Raw genomic sequence first — 26,306 nt, 5'->3', positions numbered from 1 at the left:
ACATGCAGATAATAGATTTTATTTTCTTGTAGATAGGTAAGTAGGCTACTGCTTTTACCACAAAGACCCTTTTGTTATTTGCAGTTGCACTTTAATCCTTTCTATTTAGCACAGTGAGCTATGAATGATGATATGTGACTACTACACTTTGTAACCCTCGCTGACTTATGTACATATCCTGTACATTGATTTACGGATATATGTATGTTTTATTGTCAAAATAATGTGAATAGCATCATAAAAGAAAAAAAAAAGGTATTTAAATTGCTATTTTGTACTGGAACAGAGTAACACATCTGATATTCTTACAGTGCGTGTATATCTATTGTGTAGGAGGTCCAAACACAGTCAAATTGTGCCTCTCTACCTGTAAATTGATCATAAGTTGTGTGCTTGTGTTTCCCTTCCACTGCCTTTACATCTAGGTGTGAGGCTACAGGCCGGTCCCAGCCTGGATACTCGAATGAAAGGAAGCCAAATGGCCACTTAAATTCGGGCTTGGTTATGGCCCAGCTTGGGTCTGAAATAACATAGCCCCCTCCCCGCCTGCATGTACTGCTCGGAATAGAAGCCAACAACAAGCAGGTGCTGCTGAATGTGTTCTGATGTTTGAAAATTACAGAGGAATGAGTTCAGTGTACTGTACAGTAGGGCCCACCTTCTGGGCAGGGTGTACTGCTTCCACCCAGTGAAAATACTGGGTGGATGCCGTCTACCCGCCTGTACCCCCGACTTGTGCACTGGTGGTACCCATTAGAGTTCATGGGAGCAGCTGGGAAAGGGGGAGTTGGACACAGAAGTGACCCACTGGAACGCATATACCAGACAATACGGCACATAGAACAGGTACTGCCTTTTTGGGATGCTTGGCCTGGCAGCGATGCTCATGATGTGACAGTGCAATTTATTACGTTTTAATCAGTGCCTAACGGTGACCTGCGTAAGAGGCTTGATGCAGGTCCTGCCTTTATATTTTTTATTCTGAGGCAGTTCACTGCACTTGACCATAGACACCGGAGGCTCACGTTTGCTGATGAGGTATTTCACCGTGATATTAGTGCGATGTTTTTAAGTAGGGCATTGCCAGTAAGTACGGCATTGGCTGTCAGCCTTTTGGCTATTGTTGGGGAAGCTGCGGAGTTATCGTCCATCTAAAAAAATAAACCATTGGATGAAAGCAAAAATATTTTTGGTCCCAAAAAGGACTCGTTGCTTGAAATCTCTGGCACTGAAAGAAACTACTGTTTGTGTGGATGTGCTCCTTGTGAAATTGCAGAATGCTGCTACGTACACTGAAATCAGCCAGTGGCTGAACTGGGCTACCCAGTGCCCATTCGTTAGGCTATAGTGGGCGGAAAACACGTGTTCACAATAACAGACAATAGATGAAGAGTGTTGGCTGAAAGCCCCTATGAGTAACTATATTATTTCTATAGTTTTAGTAAAATCAAAAGATTGTGGCTGACTCTGGACCAAAAAAAAACTGTTCAGCTGGATAACATAACTGATTGCTGATTGCTCTTGCTATTCCTCCATTTTTATAGTGCACTATATAAATGTTGTAATTATTATTTACCTTCTGAGTTTCATTTTTTTCTGATTGCTGTCCCAAAAGCACACACTAATATATGACCATGGTACCGCACAGTTCTTGTGTGTGCACAGCTACTGTCCTCATTACGAGTGGCCCATCGTTTGGTTTGATATTTCTCGCTCCCGTTTAAATCTGACACCCATTGGTCAGAATTCATTGGGTGCAATAAACAACCTTTTATGAGTTGTCGCCGATAACGAGGCTTAACATGCAGGTTTTGGCGCTTACCACACCAAAATCTGCATATCCCGCTCATCACCCCACATTTTTCCCCTGATAAAATTAGTCAGGTTTTACCTGCCGGGATTTATCAATCAAAAACTGTGGGAGTGTGGTGTTAGCCACCAACACATAATTCTGGTATGTACAGTAACAGTACTTACTACACATACCAGACTTTTTCCGCCACCCATAATGAGGGCCTATGCGTTACATATTTCTGGTGATACAGTTCATTTTAGATGCGTAGGGATGTATGTACTGCAGGAATAGCTGTAACGCCGTTTTCTGGTGATTAAATGTATAAACATTCTTCTTTTTCAGGTAATAAATGCCATTGAACAGGATTATCGCCTTCCACCGCCCATGGACTGCCCCAACGCCCTCCACCAGTTGATGCTGGACTGCTGGCAGAAGGACCGCAACCACCGGCCCAAGTTCGCACAGATTGTCAACACGCTGGACAAAATGATTCGAAACCCAAATAGCCTCAAAGCAATGGCTCCGCTCTCGTCCGGGTATGTGGGAAGGGGACAACATGGTTATTGAAATGAGGGGAATGTCATTAGTCAGCAGCTTGTATGAGAGAAGTATGTCTTAATTCAGCTCTGCTCCAACAGCGAAAATGTGTCAGCACTTGAAAATTGTGAGGTGGTGGTTCCCTGGTTCCTTTATAGATTTTAAAGATGTCTCACCCTTCCCCACTTTACAAAGTCCATCACTAGCAATGCATTCTTGCAGTTAAATTGATGACTGCGGAGTGTGGATACCTCCTTTTAAACTTAACTTCACCACTTGACCAAAGATGTGAATGACTGCGGGAAAATCCCTTGGGGTATGATTTAGGTGATGGGAGTAATGGATGATCACTCAAAAGGTAGCAGCTCTTGTTCTCCATAGCATTCCAAGTTTGTACCTTATTTACAGAGTGTATAACTACCACGTGCGTCCTCTGAACTCTGTACTCCTTAACTACCATATTATTGCAGTCTATACTGAGAATGAGTAGCTGTCCTAACTTACAGGGGAATGAAGGTTCACCACTAGCAAAGTTGTAGAAGACAGAGTTTAAAGATTGGGTGGGTACATAGAGGCTAAATTATAGTATTAGAAAAATACATTGATGGCGTGTGTAAGAATCTGGGCAATGCAGTGTTTTATGTCACCTCCCACCACTGTGCCTCATGTTTAATGTATTGTAGATTATATTCTCCACTTCACCCTACACAGCTCAGTGCAGTCGGCGAGGATCACTCATATGGATGTTAGAACCAAGTGATGTTTTCTTTACTGACGAGTCCAGTCTCCCATGTAGGACAAAAGTAGAGCTTCGTTTTTAGAGTGCGCTTGATTTTTTGCTGATTGAGCCACCACATATAGTGACCATCCTTCTGCAAATCAGTCTTATTCCTGCTCTTATAGGAGCAGTCAGGCCAAAGTTCCAGGCCTGGTCCCCTCTGCACAGAAATAAACCCCAGACTGATTTATGCATTATAGGCCCTCATCGGGGAGAAGCAGCTTCAGTTCTGCTTCACAGTGAGCACTGACCCACATCTGGGTAGAAATACTCAGTGAATCTCAGCCACTGAGAAGTCATTAGTGTTCAAACAGGAACTACAGCAACGTACAGCCAGTCAGTCCTTAAATACGGATTCTTCTATTATGTGTGTGAAATAGTTCTACCTTTAGGACAGAGAAAGAAGGAAGCCATATCTGTCACTGCTACTGAGGATGCATCTCACTCAGGGAGCAAATGGATTTACAGGCCACATCGCATTTCAAGATCTTCCAGGCAAACCGAGCGACCTAGCCTAAACCCGAAGGTGCTTCAGTGGATGAGGAATGTCTCATAGTTGTGCTGTTGAAGGCCATCTGTCATGCCTGCCAGAGATGCCTTTTCATTTCCTGTGACATCTGTTTGCAGACAGAGCTGAACTTTTTGTACGATGGTTGTTCACTTTAACTACCTATTAATTGCGAATGTTTCCAGACCCCTGCAAGTTATTAAAATATGACGTTTACCAAAAGGGCCCATCCTTGTCTAGGCAGGAGGAGTAGAAAGGTCCATAGACGTAACAGCTGTGCAGACATCTTGCTCACTCTCTTATGTATATTATGAATAAGTACATTGTTTGGGGTGGAATCAATTGGTCTGAGGTGGAGCCAGGCTGCTACTCCACCCAGTCATTGTCTACTTGGGATTACCCTTCCCTAGCATAATGTCGCTGTTGTAAATCAGACCATTTCAAATGGGGTGAAATACACAGAAGTATTTGTTTTATGGTATGTTTTTGCTGGAACTACATTGAATCATACTAGCTGGATGCTGCCATTTTATTAATCAAATGCATTGTAGTAAAAAAGGAACTTATAAAGAGGACGATGGCAGATTTTAGTCGCAATAGAAATCATATATTTTGTGTAATGTGATTTTAGGAATTGATGTGTGATTTAGGGTGAGTTCCCTCTCTGAAAAATAACAATCCTCTGCCGGGATTTCATAAATCATATTGAAAAGAAAACAATTTTCTATCATGATTTTTTCAAGGAAAATGCTGGAACGACTAAATGAGGACCTCTTTTCAGTGCATTCACCAATATTTTCCTCATCCCTGTGACAAAAGAGTCTGGCATTCTCAGTTAAACATAATTCAACAGCAGCATTATATCAACAGGCTGTTTGCTTTCCACTGAGGTTTTTTTACTTCCCTGCACTTCTTTTTGCCAGTGGTTGCATCTCCCAGCAATAACCTGCACTGGCTTCAAAATAACTGAAGCACCAGCCTGAACGCTACACATTCTCGATATTTGGTGGGTAACTCCAGCAAACCTCAGACTCCAGGTCCCAGGTCCTGATTGTTTCTCTTTGAAAGTGATGCAAACATCTACAAGTCAGTAATACTAGTTAAAATGCTGATTAGCTTTGGTCCTCCGGGCTGGAATGAGAACTTAGTGGCCTGAAGGTGTATATTGTAAGTGATGTGTTGGAACTGAAGTCGGCAGTCTGTAAGACAGCATCAAAATAGTTACTGGCCTGAAGAGGACTGTAAGAAAACCCCAGTTACAGAAATGCAGTGTCACTGGAATAAGAGTTAGAAAAGAATCAATAATACTGGTATTTCAGCCATCAGTTCACCCTGTAATAACCCTTCCAGTTAGACCACATTCCGATGGCCTCCTAGCTTTCTTGTGTATCGTTTCATAGGACTTTAAATTCAAACGCTGCTGTGTTAATACTAGAGAAAGGGTGATTGATATCGGAGTCTCTGCAGTTGGAGCCTAAATTGTGCAAGTGGTTTTAGGTGTTGGGCGCCAGCACTGGTTTTTAGGGACCAGGACTTACTGTTCATCACCAGCCTTTGATCCTGAGCAATAACAAGCAAGGCTGAAGAAGTAGAAAGAAGTAGGCAAACAATTGTTGGAAAACAAAGACAAAGGGAGAACGCAATGATTAAAAAGAACCTTAAACCGTGAGAATAATTAGAAAGGAAAAATAAGGTGGTAGGAAAATAGGAGCTTGGTGGAATCGGAACTAGGCAGTCTGGCATCCCTCAGAAAAGGTCAGACCATGAGCTTATTTTTTAACGTATTTCTATTTATGTATTTATATATTTATTAATTTTATAAAGTAAGCTCTTTCTTATCTTAGTTTTGATCTGGTGCCCTGAAACTGAACTCATGAGCAAGGTACTCTAGTGATCCTCCTCCTCTTATCAGAGATTACCTGTAGTGGCTTACAGGTGGTCATTAATCCCACATAGTTTACTGTTAAGGCAACAGAACTTCATCCTAGCTGGGCGATCCCCTCATCTTCCCATCGTTTTCAGGTTTACAAATGCAATGGCATGTTGGCAGCAATAGAAGGAAAGCGTGCAGTTTAAACACATTACCCTGCTGAGTAGGGAAATCTGTAGTTAATGTCCTCGAGCTACTCCCATATACTAAACCCAATTTTAAAATGTAATGTGACTCGGTTAGAAACACCTTGGTATTTTTGTAATTGATTAGACACGTGATTCTTGCAGGAGGAGAGGGTGATGCTTGTGGAATGTGATACAGCAGCCTATGGTTTTGGTACATTTTCCCAGTACAGCCCATAAGGTGGCTTCACTCCCATACCTTGCGAGCGGATGCAGTATAATAAAACTTTTCTCTCTCTTCCAGGGTCTGCCTGATCTACCAAGCACTGTCTCTGTGGAAAGGCAGGCTCTGAGTAATATGTAGTGTGCACTGTAATAATATAGAAGGGGATTTGGATTCTATGTAAGCAGACTAGTTTTTAATTTGGAATCGATTCCAGTTGTTGATAAAGCTGCATAGTTCCTTATACAGTACATGGCCTGGCTGAGACACACATAACTGTTTAGAAAAAAATGCAGGGTCTAGCTGATTTCTCATCCGATCTGGCATACATTTGAAACACACCTAATTTATACCTGTTCTGTATTGATCATATTTAGGTAGGTGACGGGCCAGGATCGCAATCCCACTGCTCCCATCAAATAATTTTGTGCCTTCCTGGGCAAATCTATATTACTCCAAGTGCCCATTTCCATTAATTGCAAAAAATACAGGGGCACTTAGATACAGGCTATTGTCAGGGCCACTGGAATTATGCAACAACGGGTGACCTAATTATGTGGCATGGTTGACTAAATTATGTGGCAAACCAAAGCAAATTATTCAGCAGGTTCTGTGGTAGTATTACTTGACTTAGTTGTCAAATTAAACACCTCTGGGCACATGTTTCCTCTTATCCAGTACCAGTTGCACACCTGAATACAGCATTAGTAATTGAAACATGACAATATAGCTTTATAAGTGGTCTGCCACAGAATTGCAACACATGTGGCAAATTTGTTTCTAATTTTTAATCCCCTCTTTGACCTAGAAACAATTGTTGTTAAAATCTGCAAAGTATGCAAATGGTTGATTATGTATCAAGTGTGGTAAATCAGTAATTATGTGGAGTTTGAATATGTCTGCTCTGTCTTGACCTTAATTTCCTAATATAGCATTATAATAGTTAACAGGCATTTGCACTGTTAGTAGTGAAGAATTAGATCCTGATTCGAAACAGCAAAGTCCAGTGTGGCACCAGGATATTGTTGTCACAATTTCATCAGACATATTGTGCCCTTAATATAATTCACTAAAATAGTGCTCCATAAGATTTAATAGTAGAACCTCGACATGACACGGAATGGGAAAATATGTTTGTAAATGATGCTTAGGATACAATATTCATGCCAGACAATATTTCTGTATATAATTTTCTAACATACAGCCCCTTGTCCAGCTGGACTGTACACTTCATTTCTCAGAGTTTTACTAAAATACGAATGCACTGTTCAATAAAGGTTCAACCTTGATGTGGTCAAAAGAGAGCTAGGGTAGGGGGTTTACTCATCTTCAACCTATGTTATCCTTTAAAGAGCAGGACCTTTCTCTAACGTCCAACATGGCAAAGGAAAGTGGGCCATTCGCTGGGAACAGAAGAAAGATGGCTGGTTCCGGAGAAGTCCCCATTTAGGGCCATCTAATAGATTTACATTTTTTAAGCTATAATTAGTTGAAATTAGATTTGTGTCCCAAAATGTGAAGTTAAAAATCATTGTGAAAGATGAAATTCTAGGTTGCATTTTGAGTCCTCAATTTAACATAAAAAGCCTTAGTAAAAAAATGTTCTAACAATTCATTGCTTTTGATTTCTGCATAAAATGCATCTGTGAGATAAAAAAATCAAGATATGATTCAATATACTTTTGAAACGTAAAATAGTCTCTGATGCATTGCAAAGCAAACTTCTAAGTAGGTGGAACGAAACCAGAAAACCAATAGCATGCGGTGAGAGGGCGGTACTTGTCTGGGTATAACCAAATCCCACTCAGTGTATATGTTAAATAATTGGTAACAAAAGGTCCAACACACAGCTGCGCCGTCAAGCCAGGCCTAAAAAGGGGTAAAGGGAAGCAGGTTAGCATCAGCTCCTAACAGATGGGGAAACACAACAGCCTGCTTTTCCAGAGACGAGACTCCCAGGATGCCGCTGCAGGATCTTGGCGAGCAAAATAAAATGAATGATTCGTGCCAGGCTCTGAATGGTGGCCACGCTGGGCGGGAAAAGGAGCAGGAGAAACTTCTAGCGGGTAACTGTGCTGCATCCATCTTAAGCTCCCTGGTGCTTTTGCCGCCTTCTGCAACAATTTCGTTTGTCAGCTACAATATAACTTTACAAGCCACTGCAAAACACACTTTCTTTCCATGCCCGTGAAATGGAAGAATTAGAGTCAGAACAAACGACAGCCCTTAACGCGACAGCAACATCTTCAACAACAGTGGCAAATTAGCGGCGTGTCCCAGAGGGGAGCACGTGTAATGTCGCCTCACAGTGAGAATGAGTGAACGGCGGGAGATCTGTCCGACTCCAGTGTGGGCTGCCGGGCCTGCGCAGGCCGGGCCTGTGAGACAGTACAAGACGTTCCGGCGGGAGATCTGTCTGACTTCAGTGGGGGCTGCCGGGCCTGTGAGACAGTACAAGACATTCCACTTGCACAAAGCAGGCCTGGAGCGGGCTCCACAGGGTGGTATCTTGAACTGGGAAGTTACAAGGTGTGCACTGAACAGAAAACAGGGCCGCGGGTGCTTCCAGGCCGGATTACCAAAATACTGGCATACTTGTGGGCAGGTACTGTCAGATGCTTAGTAGCGTTGAGTAGTGGCATGACGTTTTCACAGGTCGTGGAGCGCAAAAACAACTCGAGCGCAAAAACGTTTGCAGTGATTGTTGCAGACATTGCATTTTGCTTTTTTTTTTTTTAAGGTTTACACGTTTTTGCTGTCCTCGGTCTGTGCACGTCAGTGCAAAATTGCAGTACCACAGTTCAGTTCATGCATACGGAATCTCGGCCCAAGTCTTTGGAAAGGAGGGTGTCAGCATATTTGTTAGGTCAGCTGCACAAATTACAGGAGAACAGCGCCTGCGCCTCTCTGTGTGGGGTAAGCACTGCGCCACAGAATACTTGATGTTTTTTGCCATACTGGCCCCAGTAACGCATGCAATGCATAGGTGGGTCTCTCCCCCGAGTTCTATGCACCCGCTGTGCAGCGCATGTAATACACTCACCTGCTCAATGGAAATGTTGCAATGGAGGTAAACAGTGGCCTGCCCTAAGCCCGAAACGTTTTTCCTCTTTAATTTTCTGTACCTTCCCAGAGGTCATTTTGTAGCAGAGAAGAGATCACAGTAGATTTCTACTCACAGACCAACTGCAGGGCCAATTCTTATAAAGTTCAGACGTCTTGCAAAAGCAATACAAAGTTTGTTGTGATGTAATCAATGCAAAGATGGATGCGATGTAACTATGGTCGTGTAAGTCCCAGTCAGACATTTTTTTATTAGAATATGTAAGTAACATATGAAATCGGCTTCTGCACCTTGTATGTATAGTGTGATTTGTGCAGCTCAAACGTGTGTCTTAAAAATAACAAGGATGTGCTTCAGACCCGGTGTTTACGTTCTGTCCGTCGTATATACATTCCAGTTGCTTCCCGAGACTCTTCATCTTTTACCCATAATGCCTTTCAAACATGCACTTGAGTAATATTTCCTCTCTGCAAGGCATTGCATGCACATCTTCCCTTTTTCAGATGCGTCTCTCTAAAGGAGTATTGAGTAGGAAGGATATCTTCCTTACATTCGCCTAGCCTACTTGGGGAGTTCACTATATAAATACAGGACTTCAGAAACGAATTCATTATATATCTTCATTCTGTAAGCAAGAAGAGATTACAGGGTTCAGTTGCTCTATAGAGCATGAGCATGGTGCATGAACTGTGCCACCCGTGCAGTATTTTGTTTGGGAAAGACATTTAACTTGCATGTAAGACTTCTTGCGGACAGTCCCGTAAGTGTACACAGGTGCTCCACCGGACACAGAAGACTCCTCCTGCTCATTCCTGTATCTGTATTGTTCCTTGATCCTGGCCGAAAGACTTTGCCAATCAGTTCCCATCTTCCTATGTTGAGTCACCCTCATGTTTATGGCTCCTCTGTTGAGTGCTTTCTTTTAGCCCATCACACCAATCTTCAAGGCCTCTGACCTGAAGCACACAAACTTCTGTGGTCACATATTTCTTTTATAAATCTCCCAACCCTACCATCTGCAGAGCTGCCTTACTCCTGAACTTTGCATATCACCCCGTCACTCACAGGTAGTTCATTCTTAGCAGAATTTCATGCTCTTTCCCATAAAAGAGGTTGTAGAGAAAAAAAGGCTAGGTAAGCTCTTGTAGGAAAATATAGTGTCTCACTGCGCACTCATTTAGGATTCTATTTTCAGAGTATTCACAAGAAAGTCAGTATCACAAAACACTAACACTATATGTGGTTCTAAAAGAAAGAAAAAAACTAGCCCACCATGAGATATTTTAATGGAATCAATAAAAATAGTGCAGGAAACAATAACATTGGTGCTCCTAGTCCCCAGTGAAAAAGCTAATAACTGTGAGTATAGGAGTGTATGTGCAAACAGATGACAAGGGCCATAGTAGCTCAGCTGGGTATATAATTCTGACTTACACAACTCCAGCCTTCAGTAAATGAACAGGGATTCAATCTGCCTATTATGGTGTTGATGATGTTTCGATTTTATGGGCCACTATCAGGGTGATCATCAGCACAATGACATTAAGAGATACAGCTGACTTCCAAGAACAAATCCGGTAATTTAAAGCTGAACCAAGGCACAGTAATAATGAAGTTGTCAGTCACCTTGTAAACAAAGTACAGGAAGTAGTACTAATTGGCATGAAACTGGGCACTATAACTTACCCAGAAAGGTCCCATAAAATAGCCTTAACATTTTTTACCTTGATACCAGCCCTGGGCTGACATGTTATACCATGTGGTGCTAGAGTGCACCACATGGTGGTGACGGGCGCGAAACAGGAGCCAGCTGAATCAATCCACCAAAGCCAGCAAGAGCTTTTCTTAACTGGTGCTTACCAAAAGTGTAAATATGCAATTTTGAAAAATATAGAAAGCCAATAAGGACTCTTTGAAGCTTGCCACCCCATTCAAGCCTCCCACCACACAGTGATTCGGTATACAATGTTAGTGAATTATGAAACACCTGTACGACCTAGTCTGGTTCCCCAACTCCAGCTGCATGAAGAAAAAGTTGAGAAGCCATGAGACGGAAATGTAGTAGGACATGATCATCTGGATACAAAGGGTGAGTTCAGTGCTTAATTGGAGCGCCAGAACTATTTTTTTCCAAATTAAGCACAAGATATAAATGTTCGGTGCTTAAATATAGGCCTAGGTATAAGAGTGCAGACATTATGGTGGGTGGCCCAAGCAGCGGTATCTTGTAATACCACAGTGGGAATCCATGACCCACCACTGCAATTATTGGTTTTGAAATTATTGAATTCAGAGCCTGATACTCAGTAGCATAGTAGTAAGGAACATCATAGTAAAATGAACATACATGTTTTGGCAAGGCTTCACGGTACCGTCACCTTTGCACAGAAATATTTCTTTGTACTGTGGTTGAGAATGCTGTAGAGTTTTACTTTCCATTACCTCTATAGACTTACATTGGTTTTGCATTGTGCATGGTTGTGTCTCATTTAGTGTGAACCTCCCACTGCTGGACCGCACTGTCCCTGACTACACCAGCTTCAACACAGTGGACGAGTGGTTGGATGCCATCAAGATGGGCCAATACAAGGAAAGCTTCACCAACGCGGGCTTTACCTCCTTCGACGTAGTGTCACAGATGACAATGGAGTAAGTTGGAGCACTATTCAAATGTCACACCATCATACAGACAGTAGCAACAGCACTGATTGGTACTTAATCAAAGGGCAGCAGTAAATCTTTTTTGAGGCTAGCTTAGTTTTAAATGTTTATTTCATAATGTGTGTATACTATCATTGTTTGCCTTTTATGTATTCATTTTTTATCAGTGTGGGGATCCAAAAAAGATAGCATGCACTCATTTAAGAATAAAAAAAGTGGTGCCCTGGATCCATTCCCATATCTTCTTCTCACCATCCCTATTATGGGAATTACCATCAGAATTACAAGTTGTATTATAGCATTGCACTTCTGATCTTTTCCCCATGTGCATGGCGCTAGAAAAAAATCTAGGGGGCTGATTTAGAGCCTGGGTGAGGGGAATACTCTGTCACAAACGTGACGGATATCCTGTCTGCCGTATAATGATCCTATGATATCCTATGGAAATCGCAATAAGGCATATGAGATATCCACAATGTTTGAGACAGAGTATTCCCTTCGCCAAGGTCTAAATGAGGCCCTAAGTGTGGAATATGGCTTAGAACTGTGGAAAACATGTGGAAACACTTAATCGCATTATTTAGGATCAAACTTGGTAGTCGCCGACCTAGATATTACTACACCCTGTATTTAGATTTTGGTTGTACCATTGAAACATTAGGAGTCCAGTGAACCTCGAAGTGAGACCAAAGTAGCCTAGATCATGCTTGTCCTGACACTGATTTTGTTGCTTCTCTCTCTATTTTCATTTTGTGTTTTCTTGATGTTAGTCAAGATTCCCCAAAGTGATAAAAAGACTAATCCGACTCCACCAGGAATAGCGTGGGTAGAGGTGCAGGTGGTATATTCTACTACCTTTTCCGTTTACCTGTTACGTAGTGCCAGGGCTGAGGCTGATATCCTTTGTACAAGTGTGGATTAAAGCACTTCCCTCCTTCAGAAGAAGCCAGGGGTGAAATAAGGGCGCTTGTTAAAGAAAACAGAATTGGGAACAGTAGAATTTTTATTCACAGTGACAAGGTAAAATTGGCAGGAAAAAAAAGAGCTGTACTTGTAAACAAAAAAATACAACAATTTTACAATACTTGAATGTCTTGCGCTCCGTTGAAGGCAGTGGAGTGGCTCAGGGCCATTATTGGCTGGTACTTACCAGATGTGCCTACCTTTCAATGCTTGTATTTCTGTCTCTCCCTGTTTATTTTAGAACCTTGAGCCCTCCATGGGTGGGGTGTTTTAATAGCATTATAGCCCTGCTGTGAAATACCCGCTTCCTTGCTATAACTCCTCGCTTTCTGCTCAGGCCTATAACTCAAGAAGATGGTCTTTCACGACGGTTAGAGTCCTCAGCAGCAGGCTATAATGCTATAGTAGGGAGATACTTAAGAAACAAGCATTTACAATGCAACGGGTCTCGCGTTTGCTCATGTTAGAGCTGATCGCGTTGTAAACTCCTAACCCGACTTTTCACCTATTGGGCAAAAGTGCATTTATGTACATAACCCGAAAAAAGTGAAATTAACTATGTAAAGCGCTCGACTTCTGCCAAGCGAGATCGCGCTCGTAAATTAGAGAAAAAGAAGTCCACCAGCCCAATGGAAAACAGCGAGCCTCGCATGTTTTCTGTACTTGGTCGCTGTGCTCGAGGAGGGCTAGCCACCGGAAAAGGAATGAGTTATACCTGCCTTCGACTAATGAAAGCAAGCAGATTTTATTAGGCAAGCCCACGAATCAATAAAAAACACTGACGTAAAGTTGACAGGGCTCCGAGCCCTTTTCTAAATACAAAAGAGTCTCACTGCGTTACGCATGCGCGAGTGCAAGCAACACAGGCTCGACCCTAAAAAGAACCGATTGCCTCTTTGGACCGAGGTAAAAGCAGATGAATAAGCGCAGTATCTCAACGGGTGCTGAGGTCGGACTTTTATATCTTGTCTCATGCTTCCCTTATGAACCCGAATTCCAGTGCTTAATTTGTAAATAAAAACGTGCTGGTCCCCAAAGCGCTCCTCTTAAACAGGTGGCGGCTGCAATTAAATGTGCGAACACAGGATACCGAGGGAGCGTAATCCTGAAGCCAGTTCGGCCTATTAAATAAATGTAAAGCTGCTCCCTGCCCCTTCAGCTCTCTCTTGCAGCTTTCTGCTTCCCCTTTGTGACGCATTTTCGTTTTTCTCTTCCTCTATCTTCCCCATATGTGTCTTTTGCTCGCAGTCAAAGCTTGAGGCAGAAAAATAAGTGCCAGCCCTAAAAAATAAGTGCTTGTGCCCCGCACCGGAAACAATAATCACAAATTAAGCACTGATGAATTCTAATATCGGCTTCCGCACTTAAATGCATTATGTTATCACGGGCAAACAGCTGAAGCTCTATTCTAGTCCTACAAGTGAGAAGGGAGCATTCTCAGAAACTGATAAGGTGTAATGTCACATTCTACTTGAATAGCTCAATATTTTTGTTCAGCGGAAGCGCGGGTCTCAAGCTCGACATCGATGGTCTTCTCATATCAATAGCTCTGATCCAGAAAACCGAGTATTTTCAGAAATGTCCTTGAAACAAATACAATCTCGCTGATAGGGATAAATAAATTAATAAAGGGACGTGATGATAGCACAGGAACTTTGTTTACGAGCCTCAGGTATGCAGCGAATAGTCTTGGGGCCAGATGTAGCAAAGGGTTTTTCCCATTCTGTGTCAATGGTAAAATGTGTTCGTACATATGGTCCTTAGTAACTCTGAAGGTGCCGTTCAACTTAAAGAACGGCAAGATGGGGCGCTTAACATTCTGCGCGTGCCAGTATGGCTCCAGTTTTGCTTTCTTCTCTCTTAAAGGCCTTCTCTGCAATCAGGATGCCCCTATACACAACACCAGCTGAGGAAAAAAGAGGCACGTAATGCAGTTAAAAATCTATGCAGGTTGTTTTCCAGGAGGACCAGATACTTTTAACATTGTTATTGTGATCTTATTTTACCGTATCCCCGCCCTCCAGAGAGATATTTATTTATTTTGAGTTTTTATAAAGTAGTACATGTCTCTTTTGGAAACAAATAATCAAGGGCAAATTAAGCAATGCAGTGCTAATCCAGCTGCGGAAGCCATCTTGACACGTTGTTTGGGGTAGAGGGCGGTGTACTGCTTACACTGACCAGCACTGCAGGAACTCCCGAATAAGATGAGGCAAGGGCAGGAAGCAGAGCTTAAAAGGAACCTACTTGAGTGACATATTGGGGCAGAGAGAGCATACTGGTGGGTGAAAGCAGGGGCATAACAGAGGCTCTCACAGCCCCCTCAGCACCCACTGATGCGAGTGTGTGGGGGGCCCTTCAGCATATCTTCTACGAGGGCCTCCTCACGTTTTCGCCACTGGGTGAACGAGGCATGAAGTGAAACAAAGACTAGACCAGCGTTTCTCAAACTGTAGGTCGCAACGAACTGGTGGGTCATGAAAGTCCTAGCAATAAAAAAATCCTTTAAATTCTCCATTTAACTTGTCACATTTGCTTCTCCTCAAAGCAGAGGTCAAGTGTCAGGATATAGTAATTGGCCTTTACACACTCCTCTCATCTTGCAGTCACAGAAAGAAAAGTAAAGTGTTATGTCAATATGTTGATGGGATACAGAAATTACGAAAGGAAAGGCTGTACTTTGTCATTTCACAACAAAATGTAAATACCTGTAATAGAACTTCACACATTCAGCAGTTAGGAAATCAAACATGGAGCTCATTTTTTCTTAATTCTGATGTGTGATGGGATCAAAATAAATCAATAAACTTTACCTGGTGATACACAAATGGTAAATATTCACAGAAGCCCGATTTCCACACATTATCATTTGTGTGCAGTACAGTTTTATCGTTTTATTAGTAAAACTGTATATCTGTGCATATTTATTGGCCCTTTAATGAAAAATGTTCTGACTGTAAATGACAGTTGGCTACCACACATTGCTGTAGTTACATAAAAAAAAAAAATCCCACCTCATGTCCATTAAAAGCTAGATCTGACCGGAAACTTTGTTGTTCTAAAAATTGGGCCTTGACTCTAAAAAGTTTGTGAAACACTGGAGCAGTCAGTCTTGGTATTTGAAAACCCCAATATTCTGCAGTGGGCTTTTTAGAACAATTTGGGCTCTGGCACTTACTCTTACAAATTAAGCCCTGGGGTCAAAGTTGTGTGCTTTACAAGGTCATGCTTCCCTATAGGGTGTTCTGGCTATGCTAGAAAGGCTGTTCTGGTAGGTCAGTTTCGAGATTCTGTTGTATACAGTAAAGTGCTTGGAGTCACCTTGCTCTCGACGTGATTGAGGTACCATTTTGCTCTTTTTAACTTCTAGTGCCAGGCAAATAGAAGGATTATGAACGACAATAATGTCCCCAGCAGGACAAACAAAATAGCGAAGTTCTCTTCTTAATTGCTAAGTGTTCTTTTCTCACTTTCCACTCATGTTTTCTTTTGTGTTTGCTTATGGACGGGCTTCTAAAAAGATTATCTTGTTCGAAATTTTGCAATGCAGCGTTTCTTTATTATGTGTAATTTATGAAATGATGATTTAACACATAATCGTGCAATACACCCCCATCCAACCCACTACAGTTCGCCCCACTACAATCCACCCCACTTTACTCCATATCAGTCCACCCCACTCCAGTTCATACCACTCACCTCAATCCAGTCCAACCCACCCCACTCCAATCCTTCCCATCCACTCCGATCTAATCAACCCCACTCCAATTCACCCAACTCAAATCCGAAACAATATGCACCACTCTAAAGCAATTGCCCCCACTCCATTTCAAAACAATCTGCCCCACTCCTGTCCAAAAAAATATGCCCCACTCCAGTCGAAAACAATATGCATGCCCCACTCCGGTCGAAAACAATATGCCCCCTCCAATCAACCCCACTCCAATACAAAACAATCTGCCCCACGCCAATGCAAAACAATTTGCTCCACTCCAATCTGCTCCAATCCAGAACAGTCTGTGCCACTGCAATCTGCTGCACTCCAATCCAAAATAATCTTCCCCACTCCAGTCTGCCCCACTACAATCCAAAGCAATCTGTCCCACTCTAATCCAAAACAGTCTGCCCCACTCCAGTTCACCTCACTCCAATCTGCCCCACTTTAATCCAAAACAATCTTCCCCACTCCAGTCCCCCCTTATCCCAACTGTCCCACTCCAATCCAAAACAACCGGTCCCAATTGAATCTGCCCCATTCCAATATGCCCCACTCCCACCCAAAACAATATGCTCCACTGCAATCCAAGTCACCCCAATCCACCCCACTCCATCCCAATTCACCCCACTCCAATCCACCCCTCTCATTCAATCCATTCCATACCCATACAATCCACCCCATGCCAACCAAATCCACTCTAATACAATCTGCCCCACTCCAATCTGCCTGCTCCAATTCAAAGCAATCTGTCACACTCCAATCCACCCCACTCCAGTACAAAACAATTTATCCCATTCCAATCCAAAACAATCGGCCCCAGTTCAATCCAAAACAACATACCCCACTCTACTCCATTTCAATCTGCCCCACTTTAAGGCAAAACAACCTGCCCCACTCTAAACTGCACCATTCCACCCTGCCCCACTCCAGTCTCAATAAAGCCACTCTAATCCAAAACAATATGCCCCAATCCAATCCACCTCACCACAATCCAATCCAGCCCACTCAAACCCAACTCACCCCACTACAATCCACCACAATCCACCCAACTACAATCCAGTCCACCCCACACCAGTCCACTTAAATCCAGCCCAGTCCAATCTATCCCACACCAATCCACTACACCTCTCCCCCAACCAATCCAATCCATCCCAGTCCAGTCCAATCCACCCCACTCCAGTCCAATCCACCCTACTCCAGCTCACCAGCCCATCCCACCCCACTCCAGACCATCCCACCCCACCCCACTCCAGTCCATCCCACCCAACTTCAGTCCAACCAATCCCAATACAACCTTTCCTACTCCTATCTGTCCCACCCTACTCCAATCGATCCCACTCTAGTCCACCCTACCACTCCTCAGCCCAATCCACCTCACTCCAGTCCATTCCACCCACACCATCCCAGTCAATCCCACTCTAATGCAGTCCACATTAATCCACCCTACTCCAGTCCAATCCACCCACTCCAAACCACTGTAACTTATCCCACTTCAATCCAGTCCAACCCTCTCCAATCAATCCACTCCACAACAATCCAGTCCACCTCAAACCAATCCAATGCATCCCACTCCATTCTGATTCAATCAAATTTACCCGACTCCAATCAAATTTACCCCACTCTAGTCCTATCAACCACAATCTACTCCACTCCAATCCACCCCAATCCAATCAATATATTCCACCCTAAATCAATCCACCCCATCCAATCTGCCCACATTCAATCTACCCCACCCAATCCACCCACTCAACCCAGTCCACCCCACTCAATCCAATCCACATTACTCCAATCCACTCCACACTGCCCCAGTCAGGTACACCTCACTCCAGTCCACCCTACTCCAGACTACCCCACTCCAATCCACCCCATGCCAATCCAATCAAACTCACTTCAATGCAATCCAGCCCAGTCCAGTCCACCCCACCCACATCCAACCCATTCCAGTCCAATCCACCCCACCCCAATACAGTCCACCCCTCCAGTTCACCCCTTGTCAATCCAATCCACCCCACTCCAACTACTTCACTCTAATCGAACCAACTCCAATCCAATCCACCCATTTTACCCTAATCTAGCCCAACCCATTCCATTTCAGTCAACTGCACTCCAATCCAGCCGGCCTACCCAACTCCAATCCATTCCACTCCAGTCCAATTCCATCAACCCCACTCTAATCCAATCCATCCACCCCACTGCATTCCAATCCTCCCCACCTCAATGCAATCATACCCACTCCAAACCACCCCAATCCAATACACCCCACCCCATTTCAACCCAATCCTCCCCACTCCACCCTACTCTATTCCAGTCTACCCCACTCATTCCAAACTGCAAAACTCTACTCCAATCAATCCACTCAATCCCTATCCAATCCACCCCACTCCAATCCATCCAGCCTCCCCCACTCCAATCCATTTAGCCCACCCCACTTTAATCCACCCTACTCCTAAACACCTCACCCAGTCCAATCCATTGCACTCTAGTCCACTGGATCCAATCCAACCCACTCCAATCCAGTCCATCCCGCTCCTGTCAAATCTAATCCACCTCACTCCAATCCACCCCACCCCAGTCCTATCACTCCAGTCCAAACCACCCAAAACTGATATTAGTTAAGTGGCTAACACCATTTACATGGTAGCAGACAATTAATGAATGAATGATCATTGTTATAATTTTGACTGTTATTAATATTATTATTATTATTATAAACAGCAATAATTTAAACATAATAATAATTATATTATGGGTAGTAGTAGAGCATTGTTAATGATAATAATAATAAAAATAACAACAACAACAATAATAATAATAATAATAATAATAATAATAATAATAATAATACCACACATTTCAAGATCATTAGAAACTTCACTCTTGAATTAAGCACTGGGGCTTAGGATCAAACTCCAGATCTCTCCACCATGTCTATGACTGCTCAGGACATAAATATTAAACTGAAAATCTCAGAATGAACAACCCAGAGCAGTAAGTAACCAGCCAAAATACTAAGATCATAAGAACTGCCATCAAGGGACCTGCAGAACTGTTCAAAGCTGCCAGCTGGCTGAAAACCATAAACTTGTGAGGCTCTCTCACACATCTTCATCCTTCAATTGACTAAGTGTTGTGTCCTGTAGCATGATAACCACCCCTCAAATGAATAAATGAATTATTGAAAGTTATTTTATTATTTGATTCCTTAAAAATCTTACAGTATACACAAAACTCATGCAAACATCTTAAATTTTTTACTATGAACAATGCAATCATGAAACTCATACATAAAAATTATTTAATATCAATTATCAACTGTGACAAATCAGCATGAGAAAATAGAAAAAAAAGAAAAAAAGAATTGGTGAACTACTAGAATGAAAACAAGGCCAGGGATGGATGACTCCTCAGTAAAATCAGGAAAGCTTGTATGACTTATGTAATTCCCAGAGTGCATGTGCAAGGTAATTCAAGTAATTTCACACCTCAGTGGTCCTCACGCGCAACATGGAAACACTTTCCACATAGGATCAAAGCAAATATAACGCATTGCCAACCCCAATGCCTATGAGTAAGGTACCCATGTAACAAAGTGCCTCAGCCCCTCACACAGGAATAGGAGATGCTCCATAAATGTCCAACACCATACATCAGTGGATTTTTGGAAAATGGACATCAACTAAGACATGCTTAACATGCCCTCTGACACATCAGATTTTGAGCCTTTTGGAACATACCTATAGGTTGTGTGGTATCCTACACTCCTTGCTGATCATTTCTGGCAAAATAGCTCAGCAAGTTGAGCGCTTGCTACTGAATATATCAAGTATTCAAATGGAAAGGGGACCTTCTCTGTTACGGGATGTGTTAATGTGGACTCTAAGAGTACAGGGAACTGCAGGGCGTACAGTTAAAGTACCACAATCATGTGGATTGTGGCTGGTTATGTCGGGTCCACATAAGCCTGCCTTTTTGCTGCAGCTGTCAAGAACTTGGTATCACACTAGTGCATAGTCACCTGAGCAGTCTGAAGAGAAGTGCGACCAGCCGTGCAACAATGCTGCAGCCTGAGAAGAAGAACACCACCAGTGCTAACAGAGGGCACCACATATTGTAAGTGGTGTTTTAGTACCCACTAAGTACTATGATAGTGCCGAAAGGCAGCAACATCTTTAAAAGGCACAGTGGTATTTCCATTTGTGTAACCTGATTTATTATTTGTATTTGCTCTTAGTTGTATTTATGTAGTTTTCTATATCGAGAACAAGGCTTCCTGGCTCTTTGAGCTACACAAAAGATGTTCTAAAAACTGTAATTTGCTGATTGACATAATGTAGCCATGTGTTGATTCCCAGAGCAAGGCAACACGAAACAAAACATCAATTAGAATATGAATGAGAAAAATCAACACAATATGGAAATATGCACCTTACAGGGTTCTTAGAAAGTTAAATACGTTCTTGCATGGGGAATCACGATGAGAGCATGATCAGACATAGGGGGTCATTCTGACCCCCGCGGGCGGCGGGAGCCGCCCGCCTGGAGGGAGCCGCCATATGGCCGCTCCGCGGTCGAAAGACCGCGGAGGCCATTCTGGCTTTCCCGCTGGGCTGGCGGGCGACCGCCAGAAGGCTGCCCGCCAGCCCAGCGGGAAACCCCTCCCCACGAGGAAGCCGGCTCCGAATGGAGCCGGCGGAGTGGGTATGTGCGACGGGTGCAGTGGCACCCGTCGCGTATTTCAGTGTCTGCAAAGCAGACACTGAAATACAAAGTGGGGCCCTCTTACGGGGCCCCTGCAGTGCCCATGCCATTGGCATGGGCACTGCAGGGGCCCCCAGGGGCCCCACGACACCCCTCACGGCCATCCTGTTCCTGGCGGTCGGAGCCGCCAGGAACAGGATGGCCGTGAGGGGGTCGGAATCCCCCATGGCGGCGCAGCAAGCTGCGCCGCCATGGTGGATTCCCAGGGCAGCGGAAAACCGGCGGGAGACCGCCGGTTTTCCTGGTCTGACCGCGGCCAAACCGCCGCGGTCAGAATGCCCTGCGGGGCACCGCCAGCCTGTTGGCGGTGCTCCCGCATCCCTGGCCCCGGCGGTCCTTGACCGCCGGGGTCGGAATGACCCCCATAGTGTCATAGCAGGCAAAAGAGTGTGAGGTGTGCCAGACGCTGTACCAGGATTTTTCGAATGCAAAGTGGTGTTTTCAATTCACATCTCCTGCTGAGATCACCAGTTTCCGATGGACTCACTCTGCCTAGTGGTACTTTAGTCTACTGGCGATGTCACAACAGAACTGTGTCCCTAATATTTCTAACTGAAATGGTTTATGGGAGATGTTCTTCACACTTAGTGAACAGATACATTTTAAGGCATGAGCAAAGTGAGCTGTAGCCAAGGCCCCCGCCATTCTAGGGGCCCCATCATTAAACTTTCAGGACTGCCCCAGACAGTGGCATAAGACAACAAGCATTGGCAAAGCCAATAGGTCTCGCCTTCAGGGCCTATTAGCTTTGACAATTATTTTTTGCGGAACCGTACGGCACCGGGGAGGGGGGATACGTGGACAGGGCATGAGGAGCAGCAGCGGTCCTCATTCTGACAGCGTTGTGACAATCTGCGGATCCGATGAGGCAGATGGGAGAGCCTGGAGCAAAGTCCCACTAGGTCTGCGCATAGGTTGTTCAGACTGGAGTGGGACTGTTTCCACTGCGGGCGAGAGGCTGGACTCTGGTCAGAAAATAAAAACAAGGGGGAGGGTTGGGCAGTGATCGCAGAGGTAACAGGGAAGGGTGGGTGGATGAATGTGAAAGCAAAGCAACAGGGAGTTGGGTGTGGGGATGGATTAGAAAGCAATACTGGCGAGGAGCACGGCTGCTTCCAAATTTCTACGGACTGCAATTAAATGTAGCACCATGGTGCTCGAATGTTAACTATTCAAGATGGCATAGCCCAGATGTGGAATGCTAATAAGTTGTACTGGATGTCAGGCTCCGGGTCTGGCACCGGCATGGCTGCTGCAGCTGATAAGCTGCAGAACGGGTGAGGCAGATAGGAGAGCCTCGAGCAAAGCCTCAAGAGACCTGTGCGGAGTATGAATAAAGGTGGGGTTTTGAAAGCGGAGATTGCAGATGTGAGAGCCTGGGGCAAAGTCCCATGAGGCTTGCGCAGAGCATGTTCAAACCAGAGTAGGACTGTTTCTGCAGTGGCCGAGAGGCTAGACTCTGGGATGAGAATAAAAAAAACAAGGGAGAAGGTTGGGTAGTGAGCGCAAATGCAACACAGGGAAGGGTTGGGGGATGGATGTGAAAGAAACATTGAGTTTGGTGGGGGAATGGATACAAAAGCAACATGGGGAGGAGCGGGCTTCTTCCATATTCCTACGGACTGCGATTAAATGTAGCACTGTGGACGCTCGATTACTAACTAAACAAGATGGCATAGCCCAGATGTGGAATGCCAATAAGTTGTACTGGATATCAGCCTTCGAATTTGGCACAAGGATGGCTGCTGCAGCCGAAAAGCTGGGGTAGATGGGAGAGCCTTCAGCAGGGTGCCAGGAGACCTGTGCGAAGCATGGATATAGCTAGGTATTTTGAAAGCAGTGATTAAAAGTTGCTAACGAGCCAGTCGGCAACCTCAATGAGCAGTGTCGGGTAAGAGCAGAAGCCGGCACAGACTAGTTGGGGATGCGGGAAGAAAGGGACCAGTGAGAGCTAGTCAAAACATGAACACTCCTCTGAGGTGCAGTTTCCCAATTAAAAAAAGAGTTCCTTACACAAAAGCAGGATAACTGTAAGGCGACAAGTTTTGGGTGCAGCTCCATAGGCGTGAAAGAAAAACAAAAGGGAGGGACAAAAAAACAAACATTAACCACTCCGAAAGAATTATGTTTAAAGGACACATAAACAAACAAATAGCAAGCAAGATGTGGGCTGTAAGCCCACAGAGTAGATGCTACACGTCTCGAGAAGGCGCAAAGCGCCGAGCGCCGTCTAGGCTCAAACTAAAAATGATGGCCTCCTCTACAATAAGAAAAGGGCGCCCAGGTATCCAATATCTAATAAATATTCAAGGAATGTGCACTGAATGGGTGCCCCCTGAAAGTCTGGGTGCCCTTTAACTGTTTGTGCCAATAAAGAGGGTTGTCAGTGAGAACACCATAGTTACTGAGGGCTTAATCGGGGAAAAAATCAGAGTTGTTCTGAGTAGGGGGCTCCAAATTATGTTTGGCCCGAGGCCCCTGAAATCCTTAAGACATCCCAGTTTGTGGTACTGCCTCTGTGTCAGCTTTAGTGAGCAGTTCTTGTGAATGAATCTTCCAGGTCAGTTGATGCTCCATATGATACTTCCTGTGACATATGCAACAAGACAGGGAGTGTAATGGTAATAAATAATGCAGCAAGGAGCTACTGGCTGCCCGTTCCGTGTGAAGATGTTGTCACATGTTAAGTGAAAAAAAGGGTGCTTTTCTGAAACGTGAGAAAATATCAACGTTTAAATGTTCAAGTCTGCAGCAGGTAGCAAGATGAATAATGTCAGCTGGCAGTATAGTTTATAACTGCCCTGATTTTTACAGTGTACTCCCTCGCTTTTTAACAGTTTCTCTCTGTTTATATTTGCTGCCCGGATTTGTCCCTGTAGTTTCAATCGTTTTACTGCCATGTGTAAACCATCTGCTAACTTTTAATCAATTGGTTCAAGAGATCCTTAGAAAATGTGTTCGATGTTTATGATACCTGACACAGCCCAGCAAGTCACCATATTTTTTTATTTGCAGTGGTAGGGGCGTAGCTTCTATTGGTGCAACAGGTGCAGTTGTCCGGCCCGGGCTCGAGGAGCCCACTAAACCCTGATTATTTCTGTATTTTGTAATGCAAACAGCAGCCAAGAGGGCCCAATTCTTCCCTTGCACTCAGGGGTGGCACCTCCATAAGGGCAAAGGAGTGTTGCCCGCCCGCCAGCAGCAGCAGCTGCTGCAAACCTTTTGCTAAAAACGATAATAAACTATGTTTATTATCGTTTTTAAAAAAAGGGGTAGGGCCACAGGCTCTGATGAGCACTCCCCTTCAATGGGCATGTTTGCTTGGCCGGCCGTCTCGGGCGGCCAAACACACATGCGCAGTAGGGTCTCTGGCTGGAGAGAGCCTGCACAGGCTCGCAGTCTGCCTGAAAGCGTCCTGGCTGGGCACTCCCATCCAATCCTGACGCTGCTCTGAGCAGCATCAGGACAGGCAGCAGGGCAGGCTGGGACCCTGCGCCTGATGCGAGGAGAAGCGCAGTGGTTACAGAGGCGGCCGCAATGATTCAGTTAAGTTTTACCCCTCCGCGCCACCCCACCCCCTTGTACCACCGCGAGACGCTCCTGCTTGCACTGGGCCCCATGACTCTTTGGCTACGCTACTATCTGGATGAGACAGTCTATTTTTGTGCTGGAGACCCAGATATCTAGTAATTTTTGAAAGAAATAGAAGGATTTTTATCATGAAAGGAAATTAGTTATGGACGTAATTTAGGACCAGGGGTTGCAGTTACTACCCCTGTCTCGCCACTTGCAACCAATGGCACTGCATTTGCGACCCTTGGCCTCACCCTTATGGACATCGTTTGGGGCTCCAATTCCCTTATTATTTAAAATGTTTTTATCACAATAATAGTGAATAATAATATTCACTATTATTATATTACAAATGTAGTCCAGTTATCTGGAATGTGAACATTTCTAACAGCTGAGGCAACTAACAAATGCTTTTGAATGTATGTTGTGTGCATGTGCGCACATGAGAGCGCATTTATGTGAGAGTGTTTGTATGTGTAATCGTGTACCTACGTGTAAGCATGTGTGTGTGAGTTAACTTAAAGGTCAAATGGCGTGTGATGTCACTTCCGCTACCCCCTGCCTTTTGGTGAATTGACGTTCATGAACTTAGTCCTTTTTGTTATAGATTTAATTACAAATATTATCGCCCCGTGTAACAGAATACATGGGACATTCCCCATCGTACTGCGAGCTCCGCACACCCACAGACAGGACGCGTGCAGTGACGGATTTCATACAGAGCTGGAGAGGCCGTGTTTTGATTGACTGCTGAAGTTAGAGTGATTTATGACGAAGGGTGGCGGGTCACTTCGCAAGCAAGGCTTTAAAATTGCTGCCAGGCCGCTTGCATAGTGAACCATCTCTGGCAAGGAAATGAACGGTACAGATGTCACATTCATTCCCATAAGGAGTTCACGCTCACGCCGTTGCCTTAATGTAAGAAAAAGGAGAGTGCTCCTTCTGCAAAAACTGTCCAGACACCTTTACAAATCCCCACAACCTGAGACCCAACGACCAGCTGTCAGCTCAGTGCACTCAGTCTGGCCACCTCACATAAATATACGGCCTTGCACCGACCATCCCGTCCCTCAATGTTGGAGTGTTCCTGCACCACGGAGGTGGCTAGGGCCGGCTTTGCACCTCCGAAGTTAAAAAAAGACCTTGCGTTGATCCATCTTAGACCACTTACTGCATAACTTGCAGTGGTCGAGTTCTTGGTCACACCGGGCAACTGATAAGCACCTCATATTTCCGCTCTTCTCTCTCACCAACCCTAAGGCGGGACGATGGTGGGCGGGGCATGTTCCTGCCTCATTCTTAAAATCACTAACTACATCTCATCTGTGCCATGGGTCCAAGATGGATAATGGCATGCATGCCCTCCTCCAGGACAGATGGGACTCAATTTGGTATAAGAAACAGGATCAGTTTGGCTGACAGGAAACTCCTTGACAGCCAACTTTTCGAGTGACCCGTGAACTTCTTACACGTTAGTTCTGCATACAAAGTCAGCGGCGTAGGCAGCGCGTCATGGACCCTAGTGCAAGGAAAACGAGATTGCGCTGCCTAGGAAATAAAGAGAAAAAATAGTGCAGAAACCATATGGAAAAAATGGAGCCTCGTATTTTTTTAGTAGTTGGCCGGTGCGCTCGAGGCGGGCTAAACACCAGAAGAGGCATGATGTAAGCATG

General features: G+C 44.3%; 1 protein-coding gene across 5 annotated transcripts in view; it reads left to right on the top strand.

Annotated features, from left to right (window-relative positions):
* EPHB2 (EPH receptor B2) overlaps positions 1-26,306 on the top strand; it is a 693,756-nt gene that overhangs the window by 648,949 nt on the left and 18,501 nt on the right. For all 5 annotated transcript variants that reach the window (XM_069240325.1, XM_069240322.1, XM_069240326.1 and 2 more), the window contains exons 14-15: positions 2,138-2,331; positions 11,454-11,609. In XM_069240325.1, the coding sequence (XP_069096426.1) occupies positions 2,138-2,331; positions 11,454-11,609 (350 nt within the window). The remainder of the gene's footprint in view (positions 1-2,137; positions 2,332-11,453; positions 11,610-26,306) is intronic.

The sequence above is a fragment of the Pleurodeles waltl genome, chromosome 6 (assembly GCF_031143425.1).
Source record: "Pleurodeles waltl isolate 20211129_DDA chromosome 6, aPleWal1.hap1.20221129, whole genome shotgun sequence".
Lineage (NCBI taxonomy): Eukaryota > Metazoa > Chordata > Amphibia > Caudata > Salamandridae > Pleurodeles > Pleurodeles waltl.
Note: the sequence above shows the minus strand (reverse complement) of the source record. Positions and strands in the feature narration are given on the sequence as shown.